The sequence below is a fragment of the Triticum aestivum genome, chromosome 4B (assembly GCF_018294505.1).
Source record: "Triticum aestivum cultivar Chinese Spring chromosome 4B, IWGSC CS RefSeq v2.1, whole genome shotgun sequence".
Taxonomy (NCBI): domain Eukaryota; kingdom Viridiplantae; phylum Streptophyta; class Magnoliopsida; order Poales; family Poaceae; genus Triticum; species Triticum aestivum.
In genome coordinates this window covers 655,717,195-655,729,290 of record NC_057804.1, presented here as the reverse complement: position 1 = coordinate 655,729,290, position 12,096 = coordinate 655,717,195, and the positions used below count along the sequence as shown (strand labels likewise).

The following is a 12,096-nucleotide window of genomic DNA, read 5'->3' as shown; positions in this document are numbered from 1 at the left end:
AAATAAGGTCCTTCATATCATCAACCATTCCATTTCCGAATAAGCCGAACCGCAAGTAGCCCTCGATGAGGTAAGATCAGAACTTGGCGAGATCTCACGTTGCGCTTGCTCCAACAGTTGGGCGTCGTCATCCCACTTGTCCCGGTAGCTGTCCGGCTGGTCCCTCACCCTGCCTCTCGCCGCGACATAGATCTCCTTCCTCCACTCCTCGATCCTCTCCAGCCCGCACCGCTCAACCAGCCAATCCTCGTACTCGAATGTGCCTACGCCCAGGTCGTGGGTGAACCTCTTTGAGTGTCCGCGGGCCTCCATGTCTGAGTAGAAGGACGCCACGTCCTGCGTCATCTGCTCTGACGACGGGAGCTCGATCCTCCCCGACAGAACCCCGGCCACCCAGCTGCTCTGGAGCTGGAACACCGGGAAAAGGAATCCCTTGAATGGCAGTCCGACGAAGGAGATGCTAGGGGCCAGCCGCGGCGGGAACACGTGCTTGTACAGCGGGCCGACGCGGTTGTCGTCCACCGTGATAGCAGAGTCGTCGCCGAAGAACGAGAAGCTGTACTTGTACCTACGACGAGCACATCTCCATCGGTTAACATCGATCTCCACTACAAGCATAATTTGGTACTCCCTTCATTCCACAATGTAGTGCCTATAGATTTTTGTGAAAGTCAAACTTTGCCAAATTTGACCAAGTGTATAGAGAAAACTGTCTACATCTACAATATCAAACATATACATTCTGAAAATATAACTCGTGATGTATCCAATGATGTCCATTTGGTATTCTAGATGTACCTACTTTTCTCTATAAATATGGTCAAAGTTTGTATTGTTTGACTTTTGCAAAAATCTATAGGCACTACATTATGAAACGGAGGGAGTAACTAATTTTATACAATATGCAGGTACCCAGTGTAGTGCACGATGGCGTCTGCCTTCACCCTGCTGCCGCCCTGGAACACCACGATGCCGTCCTCCTCGGCGCAGTCGATCTGCAGCACCCAACCATTTGAAAAAGTAGCTCGAGGTGATGAGGGGATTGGATTTGGGCGTGATGACATTTTCAAGCGCCAAGTTGGTATTAATATACCCAGGCCCGAGCCCAAGGGGGTGCAACATGTGCACCCCCACAGGGAAAATCCTATATGCTGCTCCTTGCGTCAAACTGCCGGCGCTTCGCACAGGCGAGCGACCGAGCAGCGACGCAACGGGCCGGCCCGTTGAACGGTTCCAGCGCTCCCGGTTTTGGGAACCTTCTAGAGGTTTCCAGCTGGTTTTTTCCGGTTTTGGGAACCTTCTAGAAGGTTCCTGAACCGGTTTTTTTTCTTTTTCTATTTCTGTTTCGTTTTTTTTCAAGTTTATATTTTCTTTTTCAAAAAATGTTCGCATTTTTTGGAAAATGTTCGCGCTTTTACAAAAATGTTCAGAATTTGAAAACAATTCGTGTTTTCAATTTTTTTCATAAATTCAAAAACTGTATGCATTTCTCAAAAATTTGGATTTCAAAATTCAAAAATGTTCGCGCTTCCAAATTTGTTTGGTATTTTCAAATTTGTTCTCTGTTCGAAAATTTGTTCTAAATATTCAAAAAATGTCCGTGCTTTAATACATTGTTCATGCTTCCAAATTTGTTCTCTGTTTCAAAATTTGTTCTCAAGATTCAAAAAATGTTCATGCTTTAAGAAATTGTCCAAATTTGTTCTTCGTTTCAAAATTTGTTCTCCAAATTCAAAAAATGTTCGTACTTTTAGAAAATATTTATGTTTTAATTTTGTTCTCAATTTTAAAATTTTGTTCTCTAAATTCAAAAAATGTTCGGAATTTAGAAAATGTTCCTATTTTTTCAAGATTTGTTCACCAGTTCAAAAAATGTTTATGTTTTAAAATATTTATGTTCAAAAAATGTTCGTGCTTTAATACATTGTTCATGCTTCCAAATTTGTTCTCTGTTTCAAAATTTGTTCTCAAGATTCAAAAAATGTTCATGCTTTAAGAAATTGTCCAAATTTGTTCTTCGTTTCAAAATTTGTTCTCCAAATTCAAAAAATGTTCCTACTTTTTTAATTTATTTATGTTTAAATTTTGTTCTCAATTTCAAAATTTTGTTCTCTAAATTCAAAAAATGTTCGGAATTTAGAAAATGTTCCTGTTTTTTCAAGATTTGTTCACCAGTTCAAAAAATGTTTATGTTTTTAAATATTTATGTTCAAAAAATGTTCGTGCTTTAATACATTGTTCATGCTTCCAAATTTGTTCTCTGTTTCAAAATTTGTTCTCAAGATTCAAAAAATGTTCATGCTTTAAGAAATTGTCCAAATTTGTTCTTCGTTTCAAAATTTGTTCTCCAAATTCAAAAAATGTTCGTACTTTTAGAAAATATTTATGTTTAAATTTTGTTCTCAATTTCAAAATTTTGTTCTCTAAATTCAAAAAATGTTCGGGATTTAGAAAATGTTCCTGTTTTTTCAAGATTTGTTCACCAGTTCAAAAAATGTTTATGTTTTTAAAACAAATCACTATTCAGAAAATTGTTCACATTTTCTAAGAACATTTTTCGTTTTATAAAAAATTGATCGTAATTTTAATTAATGTTCCTGTTTTTCAATATTTGTCCACAACTTCAAAGTTATTCCTGTTTTTCAAATTTGGTTAAAAATTCGAAAAATTGCTAAATCTTTTTGAAAACTAGTTTGTGTTCTGTAAAAAACGTTCGTACTTTTCAAATAATATATTCAGAATTTACAACAAATGATAGGAAAAAGGAAAAATAATCCGATTCCTTAGATATGATAGGTCTAAAGGACTCGCATTGCACTTTCACCAGCGTACAGAGTCTGGCGTAGTGGCTAGCTAGGTATGTCTATAGTCTCGCGGTCGCGGTTCGAATCCTGGGTGAAGCGCTCCGTTTCTAATCATTTATGTTTTACACTGCTCGCTGCCTTCCTGGGCCAGCCCAGTCGAGGGACTGCCATATGCGAAGCCTGGACATTCTGCCGCATAATGCGGCAGATAGGAAGTCGCCCCCCCACGCAGTAGTAGTTCCTTTAAACACCGATCTGGGCCCGTCTTGCCTGTGTTCTTCGGTCTTCCATCTGGGCCCCTGTTAACCTCTGTAGATGGGCCTCTTCGGTTTTCCTTCTGGCCCTTGCTCTGATCGAGACGTATGCCTAGCGATCGATCTATCCGAGGCGAGCGAAGCGACGAAGCGCCTCTCCGTGTGGGAGACCTGGTTTGAATCCCATGGCCTCCTTTTTTCTGCTTCTTTTTAGGTACACCACAATTTTTCTATAAAAGTTAACATGCCAGTTTTATTGTTTTTCGAAGTATGTCACATGAGATTTTTATGTTAAGAGATGGCATTTTTTATATTTTAAATAGATGAAAGTTTTGTATTAATAGATGATATTTTTGATTATTAAAAGATGGCAGTTTTGTCTTAATAAATGGAAGTTTAAATTATTCTAAGAGATGGCATTTTTATATTAAGATTTAAGAGATTGCATTTTTATATGTAAACAGATGACAGTGTTGTATTAAGAGATGTCATTTTTTCTATTATTGAGAGATGACATTTTTCTTTATTAAGAGATGGCATTCTAAAATATTAAGAGATTGCATTTCTATATTTAAAGATATGGTAGTTTTGTATTAAAAGATGGCATTTTTATTATTAAGAGATGGAATTTTTTTATTTTTAAGAGATGGCATTTTTAGTTAATAAATGACATTTTAAATTATTAAGAGATTTCATTTTTATATGAAGAGATGACATGTTTATTTAAAGAGGTGGCATTTTTTATTTTAAAATGGTCGCACTTTTATATTAAGAGATGGCATTTTTATTATTAAGAGATACCTTCTTTTAGGTACATGGCATTTTTTTCTAATATCATGGCATCTTTTACTCTGTTTTGTATTTTTTGTCCATGGCATTTAAAATTAAAATAAAAGAGTATATTGGGCCTATATGCCAATGGCGGTTCGCCCTGGCACCCTCCCCTGGCGAACAATCGAGGGGAGCGGGCGGGGGGCAATCTCATTCTCCCCCTCGCTCTCGTCGATATACTATCGGTCAAAACAATTGGTATCAGAGCAAGGTCTCTGTCTCTTTGCTGATTAAAGGTCTAACCACCTTGGAGTTATGAGTATGTCGCTTGTAGGACATCACAGTCACTCTGAGAGATTTTCTATCTTCGATGGGAATGACTATCGCTTCTGGAGACAGAAGTTGATAATCCGATTAAAGGCTATCAGTACTTAGATGTGGCAGATTGTCAAAAGTGGATATATGCTTGAGTCACCCGAATCTTACTCGCCCACTGATGAAAGAAACATTCAGTTGGACACACAGGCAAAAGATATCATTTGCGACAACATCTCCAAAAATGTTTTTGTTTGATTCAAATGACTTGAGACTGCGAAGCAAATCTGGGATGGCATCAAAGATGTTCACAAAGAAAACAAGTCATGAAAGGATGCTCACATTAATATGCTTCAGGCTATGTTTACTCCCTTTCGAAGTCTCGCAAAAGAAAGTGTCAAGGAACGCACTGATCGTCTCAGCAGCATTGTTGAGATGCCGCGTCAAAAGGGTGTTGAAGATATACTGATCATGATGTGATTGAAAAACTGAAGGAAATATGCCGTAGAGGCGATAATAAAGTTATTATTTATTTCCTCATATCATGATAAATGTTTATTATTCATGCTAGAATTGTATTAACCGGAAACATGATACATGTGTGAATACATAGACAAACATATAGTCACTAGTATGCCTCTACTTGACTAGCTCATTAATCAAAGATGGTTATGTTTCCTAACCATAGACATGTGTTGTCATTTGATTAATGGGATCACATCATTAGAAGAATGATGTGATTCACATGACCCATCCCGTTAGCTTAGCACTTGATCGTTTAGTATTCTGCTATTGCTTTCTTCATGACTTATACATGTTCCTGCAACTATGAGAAATATGCAACTCCCGTTTACCGGAAGAACACTTTGGGTACTACCAAACGTCACAACGTAACTGGGTGATTATAAAGGAGTACTACAGGTGTCTCCGAAGGTACATGTTGAGTTGGCGTATTTCGAGATTAGGTTTTGTCACTCCGATTGTCGAAGAGGTATCTCTGGGCCCTCTCGGTAATACTCATCACTTAAGCCTTGCAAGCATTATAACTAATAAGTTAGTTATGAGATGATGTATTACAGAACGAGTAAAGAGACTTGCCGGTAACGAGATTGGACTAGGTATTGGATACCGACAATCAAATCTCGGGCAAGTAACATACCGATGACAAAGGGAATAACGTATGTTGTTATGCGGTTTGACCGATAAAGATCTTCGTAGAATATGTAGGAAACAATATGGGCATCCAGGTCCCGCTATTGGTTATTGAACGAGAATGGTTTTAGGTCATGTCTACATAGTTCTCAAACCCGTAGGGTCCGCACGCTTAACGTTTCGATGACAGTTTTATTATGAGTTTACAAAGTTTTGATGTACCTAAGTTTGTTCGGAGTCCCGGATGTGATCACGGACATGACGAGGAGTCTCGGAATGGTCGAGACATAAAGATTGATATATTGGAAGCCTATGTTTGGACATCGGAATGGTTCCGGGTGAAATCGGCATTTTACCGGAGTACCGGGAGGTTACCGGAACCCCCCGAGGGTGAATGGGCCTACATGGGCCACGAGGGAGAAGAGAGAAGGAGCCAGGAGGGGGCCGCACGCCCCTCCCCCTCCTAGTCCGAATAGGACAAGGGAAGGGGGCGGCGCCCCCCCCCCTTTCCTTCCCCTCTTCCTCCTCTTCCCCCCCTTCTCCTATTCCAACTAGGAAAGAAGGGAGTCCTACTCCCGGTGGGAGTAGGACTCCCCCCTTGGCGCGCCCTCCTTGGCCGGCCGCCTCCTTCCCCCTGGCTCCTTTATATACGGGGGCGGGGGGGCACCCTAGACACACAAGTTGATCTACGGATCGTTCCTTAGCCGTGTGCGGTGCCCCCCTCCACCATATTCCACCTCGGTCATATCGTCGCAGAGTTCAGGTGAAGCCCTGCGCCGGTAGAACATCATCATCGTCACCACACCGTCGTGCTGACGGAACTCATCCCCGGACCTTTGCTGGATCGGAGCCCGGGGATCGTCATCGAGCTGAACGTGTGCTGAACTCGGAGGTGCCGTACGTTCGGTACTTGGATCGGTCGGATCGTGAAGACGTACGACTACATCAACCGCGTTGTGCTAACGCTTCCGCTTACGGTCTACGAGGGTACGTGGACAACACTCTCCCCTCTCGTTGCTATATCATCACCATGATCTTGCGTGTGCGTAGGAAATTTTTTGAAATTACTGCGTTCCCCAATAGTGGTATCAGAGCCAGGTTTTATGCGTTGATGTTATATGCACGAGTAGAACACAAGTGAGTTGTGGGCGATATAAGTCATACTGCTTACCAGCATGTCATACTTTGGTTCGGCGGCATTGTGAGATGAAGCGGCCCAGACCGACATTACGCGTACGCTTACGCGAGACTGGTTTCACCGCTATGAGCACTCGTTGCTTAAAGGTGACCGGCGGGTGTCTGTCTCTCTCACTTTAGTTGAACCGAGTGTGGCTACGCCCGGTCCTTGCGAAGGTTAAAACAGCACCAACTTGACAAACTATCGTTGTGGTTTTGATGTGTAGGTAAGAACGGTTCTTGCTAAACCCGTAGCAGCCACGTAAAATTTGCAACAACAAAGTAGAGGACGTCTAACTTGTTTTTGCAGGGCATGTTGTGATGTGATATGGTCAAGACGTGATGCTATATTTTATTGTATGAGATGATCATGTTTTGTAACCGAAGTTATCGGCAACTGGCAGGAGCCATATGGTTGTCGCTTTATTGTATGAAATGCAAACGCCCTGTAATTGCTTTACTTTATCACTAAGCGGTAGCGATAGTCGTAGAAGCAATAGATGGCATAACGACAACGATGCTACGATGGAGATCAAGGTGTCGCGCCAGTGACGATGGTGATCATGACGGTGCTTCGAAGATGGAGATCACAAGCACAAGATGATGATGGCCATATCATATCACTTATATTGATTGCATGTGATGTTTATCCTTTATGCATCTTATCTTGCTTTGATTGACGGTAGCATTTTAAGATGATCTCTCACTTAATAATCAAGAAGTGTTCTCCCTGAGTATGCACCGTTGCGAAAGTTCTTCATGCTGAGACACCATGTGATGATCGGGTGTGATAGGCTCTACGTTCAAATATAACGGGTGCAAAACAGTTGCACACGCGGAATACTCAGGTCATACTTGACGAGCCTAGCATATACATATATGGCCTCGGAACACGGAGACCGAAAGGTCGAACATAAATCATATAGTAGATATGATCAACATAGTGATGTTCACCATTGAAACTACTCCATCTCACGTGATGATCGGACATGGTTTAATTGATTTGGATCACGTGATCACTTAGATGACTAGAGAGATGTCTGTCTAAGTGGGAGTTCTTAAGTAATATGATTAATTGAACTTAAATTTATCATGAACTTAGTACCTGATAGTATTTTACTTGTCTATGTTTGTTTGTAGATAGATGGCTCGTGTTGTTGTTCCGTTGAATTTTAATGCGTTCCTTGAGAAAGCAAAGTTGAAAGATGATGGTAGCAATTACACGGACTGGGTCCGTAACCTGAGGATTATCCTCATTGCTGCACAGAAAAGTTACGTCCTGGAAGCACCGCTGGGTGCCAGGCCTGCTGCTGATGCAACTGACGATGTTAAGAACGTCTGGCAGAGCAAAGCTGATGACTACTCTATAGTTCAGTGTGCCATGCTTTACGGCTTAGAACCGGGTCTTCAACGACGTTTTGAACGTCATGGAGCATATGAGATGTTCCAGGAGTTGAAGTTAATATTTCAAGCAAATGCCCAGATTGAGAGATATGAAGTCTCCAATAAGTTCTATAGCTGCAAGATGGAGGAGAATAGTTCTGTCAGTGAACACATACTCAAAATGTCTGGGTATAATAATCACTTGATTCAACTGGGAGTTAATCTTCCTGATGATAGTGTCATTGACAGAATTCTCCAATCACTACCACCAAGCTACAAGAGCTTCGTGATGAACTATAATATGCAAGGGATGAACAAAACTATTCCCGAGCTCTTCGCAATGCTATAAGCTGCGGAGGTAGAAATCAAAAAGGAGCATCAAGTGTTGATGGTTAACAAGACCACCAGTTTCAAGAAAAAGGGCAAAGGGAAGAAGAAGGGGAACTTCAAAAAGAACGGCAAGCAAGTTGCTGCTCAAGAGAAGAAACCCAAGTCTGGACCTAAGCCTGAAACTAAGTGCTTCTAGTGCAAGCAGACTGGACACTGGAAGCGGAATTGCCCCAAGTATTTGGTGGATAAGAAGGATGGCAAAGTGAACAAAGGTATATGTGATATACATGTTATTGATGTGTACCTTACTAATGCTCGTAGTAGCACCTGGGTATTTGATACTGGTTCTATTGCTAATATTTGCAACTCGAAACAGGGACTACGAATTAAACGAAGATTAGCTAAGGACGAGGTGACGATGCGCGTGGGAAATGGTTCCAAAGTCGATGTGATCGCAGTCGGCACGCTACCTCTACATCTACCATCGGGATTAGTTTCAGACCTAAGTAATTGTTATTTGGTGCCAGCGTTGAGCATGAACATTATATCTGGATCTTGTTTGATGCGAGACGGTTATTCATTTAAATCAGAGAATAATGGTTGTTCTATTTATATGAGTAATATCTTTTATGGTCATGCACCCTTGAAGAGTGGTCTATTTTTCTTAAATCTCGATAGTAGTGATACACATATTCATAGTGTTGAAACCAAAAGATGCAGAGTTGATAACGATAGTGCAACTCCATACTGATGGGCTTTTGGAATCACTTGATTATGAATCACTTGGTACTTGCGAACCGTGCCTCATGGGCAAGATGACTAAAACGCCGTTCTCCGGAACTATGGAGCGAGCAACTGATTTGTTGGAGATCATACATACTGATGTTTGTGGTCCAATGAATGTTGAGGCTCGCGGCGGGTATCGTTATTTTCTCACCTTCACAGATGATTTGAGCAGATATGGGTATATCTACTTAATGAAACACAAGTCTGAAACATTTGAAAAGTTCAAAGAATTTCAGAGTGAAGTGGAAAATCATCGTAACAAGAAAATAAAGTTTCTACAATCTGATCGTGGAGGAGAATATTTGAGTTACGAGTTTGGTCTACACTTGAAACAATACGGAATAGTTTCGCAACTCACGCCACCCGGAACACCACAATGAAATGGTATGTCCGAACGTCGTAATCGTACTTTACTAGATATGGTGCGATCTATGATGTCTCTTACAGATTTACCGCTATCGTTTTGGGGTTATGCTTTAGAGACGGCCGCATTCACGTTAAATAGGGCACCATCAAAATCCGTTGAGACGACACCTTATGAACTGTGGTTTGGCAAGAAACCAAAGTTGTCGTTTCTTAAAGTTTGGGGCTGCGATGCTTATGTAAAGAAACTTCAACCAGATAAGCTCGGACCCAAATCGGAGAAATGTGTCTTCATAGGATACCCAAAGGAGACTATTGGGTACACCTTCTATCACAGATCTGAGGGCAAACTTTTCGTTGCTAAATTCGGATCCTTTCTAGAGAAGGAGTTTCTCTCGAAAGAAGTGAGTGGGAGGAAAGTAGAACTTGATGAGATAACTGTATCTACTCCCTTGTTGGAAAGTAGTTCATCACAAGAACCAGTTCCTGTGACAACTACACCAACTAGTGAGGAAGCTAATGATATTGATCATGAAACTTCAGATCAAGTTTCTACTGAACCTCGCAGGTCTACCAGAATAAGATCCACACCAGAGTGGTACGGTAATCCTATTCTGGAAGTCATGTTACTTGACCACGATGAACCTACGAACTATGAGGAAGCGATGATGAGCCCAGATTCCGCAAAATGGCTAGAGGCCATGAAATCTGAGATGGGATCCATGTACGAAAACAAAGTATGGACTTTGGTTGACTTGCCCGATGATCGGCAAGCCATTGAGAATAAATGGATTTTTAAGAAAAAGACTGACGCTGATGGTAATATAACTGTCTATAAAGCTCGACTTGTTGCGAAAGGTTTTCGACAAGTTCAAGGGGTTGACTACGATGAGACTTTCTCACCCGTAGCGATGCTTAAGTCTGTCCGAATCATGTTAGCTATTGCTGCATTTCACGATTATGAAATTTGGAAAATGGATGTCAAAACTGCATTCTTGAATGGATTTCTGGAAGAAGAGTCGTATATAATGCAACCAGAAGGTTTTGTTGATCCAAAAGGCGCTAACAAAGTGTGCAAACTCCAGCGATCTATTTATGGGCTGGTGCAAGCATCTCGGAGTTGGAATAAACGTTTTGATAGTGTGATCAAAGCATATGGTTTTATACAGACTTTTGAAGAAGTCTGTATTTACAAGAAAGTGAGTGGGAGCTCTGTAGCATTTCTGATTTTATATGTAGATGACATATTATTAATTGGAAATGATATAGAATTTCTGGATAGCATAAAGGGATACTTGAATAAAAGTTTTTCAATGAAAGACCTCGGTGAAGCTGCTTACATATTAGGCATCAAGATCTATAGAGATAGATCAAGACGCTTAATAGGACTTTCACAAAGCACATACCTTGACAAAATTTTGAAAAGGTTCAAAATGGATCAGGCAAAGAAAGGTTTCTTGCCTGTGCTACAAGGTGTGAAGTTGAGTCAAACTCAATGCCCGACCACAGCAGAAGATAGAGAGAAAATGAAAGATGTTCCCTATGCTTCAGCCATAGGCTCTATCATGTATGCAATGCTGTGTACCAGACCTGACGTATGCTTAGCAATAAGCTTGGCAGGAAGGTACCAAAGTAATCCAGGAGTGGATCACTGGATAGCGGTCAAGAACATCCTGAAATACCTGAAAAGGACTAAGGATATGTTTCTCGTATATGGAGGTGACAAAGAGCTAGTCGTAAAAGGTTACGTCAATGCAAGCTTTGACACTGATCCGGACGATTCTAAATCGCAAACCGGATACGTGTTTATATTAAACGGTGGAGCTGTAAGTTGGTGCAGTTCTAAACAAAGCATCGTGGCTGGATCTACATGTGAAGCGGACTACATAGCTGCTTCTGAAGCAGCAAATGAAGGAGTCTGGATGAAGGAGTTCATTACCGATCTAGGTGTCATACCTAGTGCATCGGGATCAATGAAGATCTTCTGTGACAATACTGGTGCAATTGCTTTGGCAAAGGAATCCAGATTTCACAAGAGGACCAAGCACATCAAGAGACGCTTCAATTCCATTCGGGACCAAGTCCAAGTGGGAGACATAGAGATTTGCAAAATACATACGGATCTGAATGTTGCAGACCCGTTGACTAAGCCTCTCTCACGAGCAAAACATGATCAACACCAAAACTCCATGGGTGTTAGAATCATTACTATGTAATCTAGATTATTGACTCTAGTGCAAGTGGGAGACTGATGGAAATATGCCCTATAGGCAATAATAAAGTTATTATTTATTTCCTCATATCATGATAAATGTTTATTATTCATGCTAGAATTGTATTAACCGGAAACATGATACATGTGTGAATACATAGACAAACATATAGTCACTAGTATGCCTCTACTTGACTAGCTCATTAATCAAAGATGGTTATCTTTCCTAACCATAGACATGTGTTGTCATTTGATTAATGGGATCACATCATTAGAAGAATGATGTGATTGACATGACCCATCCCGTTAGCTTAGCACTTGATCGTTTAGTATTCTGCTATTGCTTTCTTCATGACTTATACATGTTCCTGCAACTATGAGAAATATGCAACTCCCGTTTACCGGAAGAACACTTTGGGTACTACCAAACGTCACAACGTAACTGGGTGATTATAAAGGAGTACTACAGGTGTCTCCGAAGGTACATGTTGAGTTGGCGTATTTCGAGATTAGGTTTTGTCACTCCGATTGTCGAAGATGTATCTCTGGG

General features: G+C 40.9%; 1 protein-coding gene across 1 annotated transcript; it reads right to left on the bottom strand.

Annotated features, from left to right (window-relative positions):
* Window positions 1-12: 12 nt before the first annotated feature.
* Window positions 13-1,064, bottom strand: LOC123090374 (flavin-containing monooxygenase FMO GS-OX-like 4). Its single transcript, XM_044511703.1, has 2 exons — window positions 913-1,064; window positions 13-568 (listed from the first exon to the last, which is right to left on the bottom strand). Exons 1-2 carry the CDS (start codon window positions 1,062-1,064, stop codon window positions 13-15), a joined length of 708 nt encoding a protein of 235 aa, XP_044367638.1.
* Window positions 1,065-12,096: the final 11,032 nt, after the last annotated feature.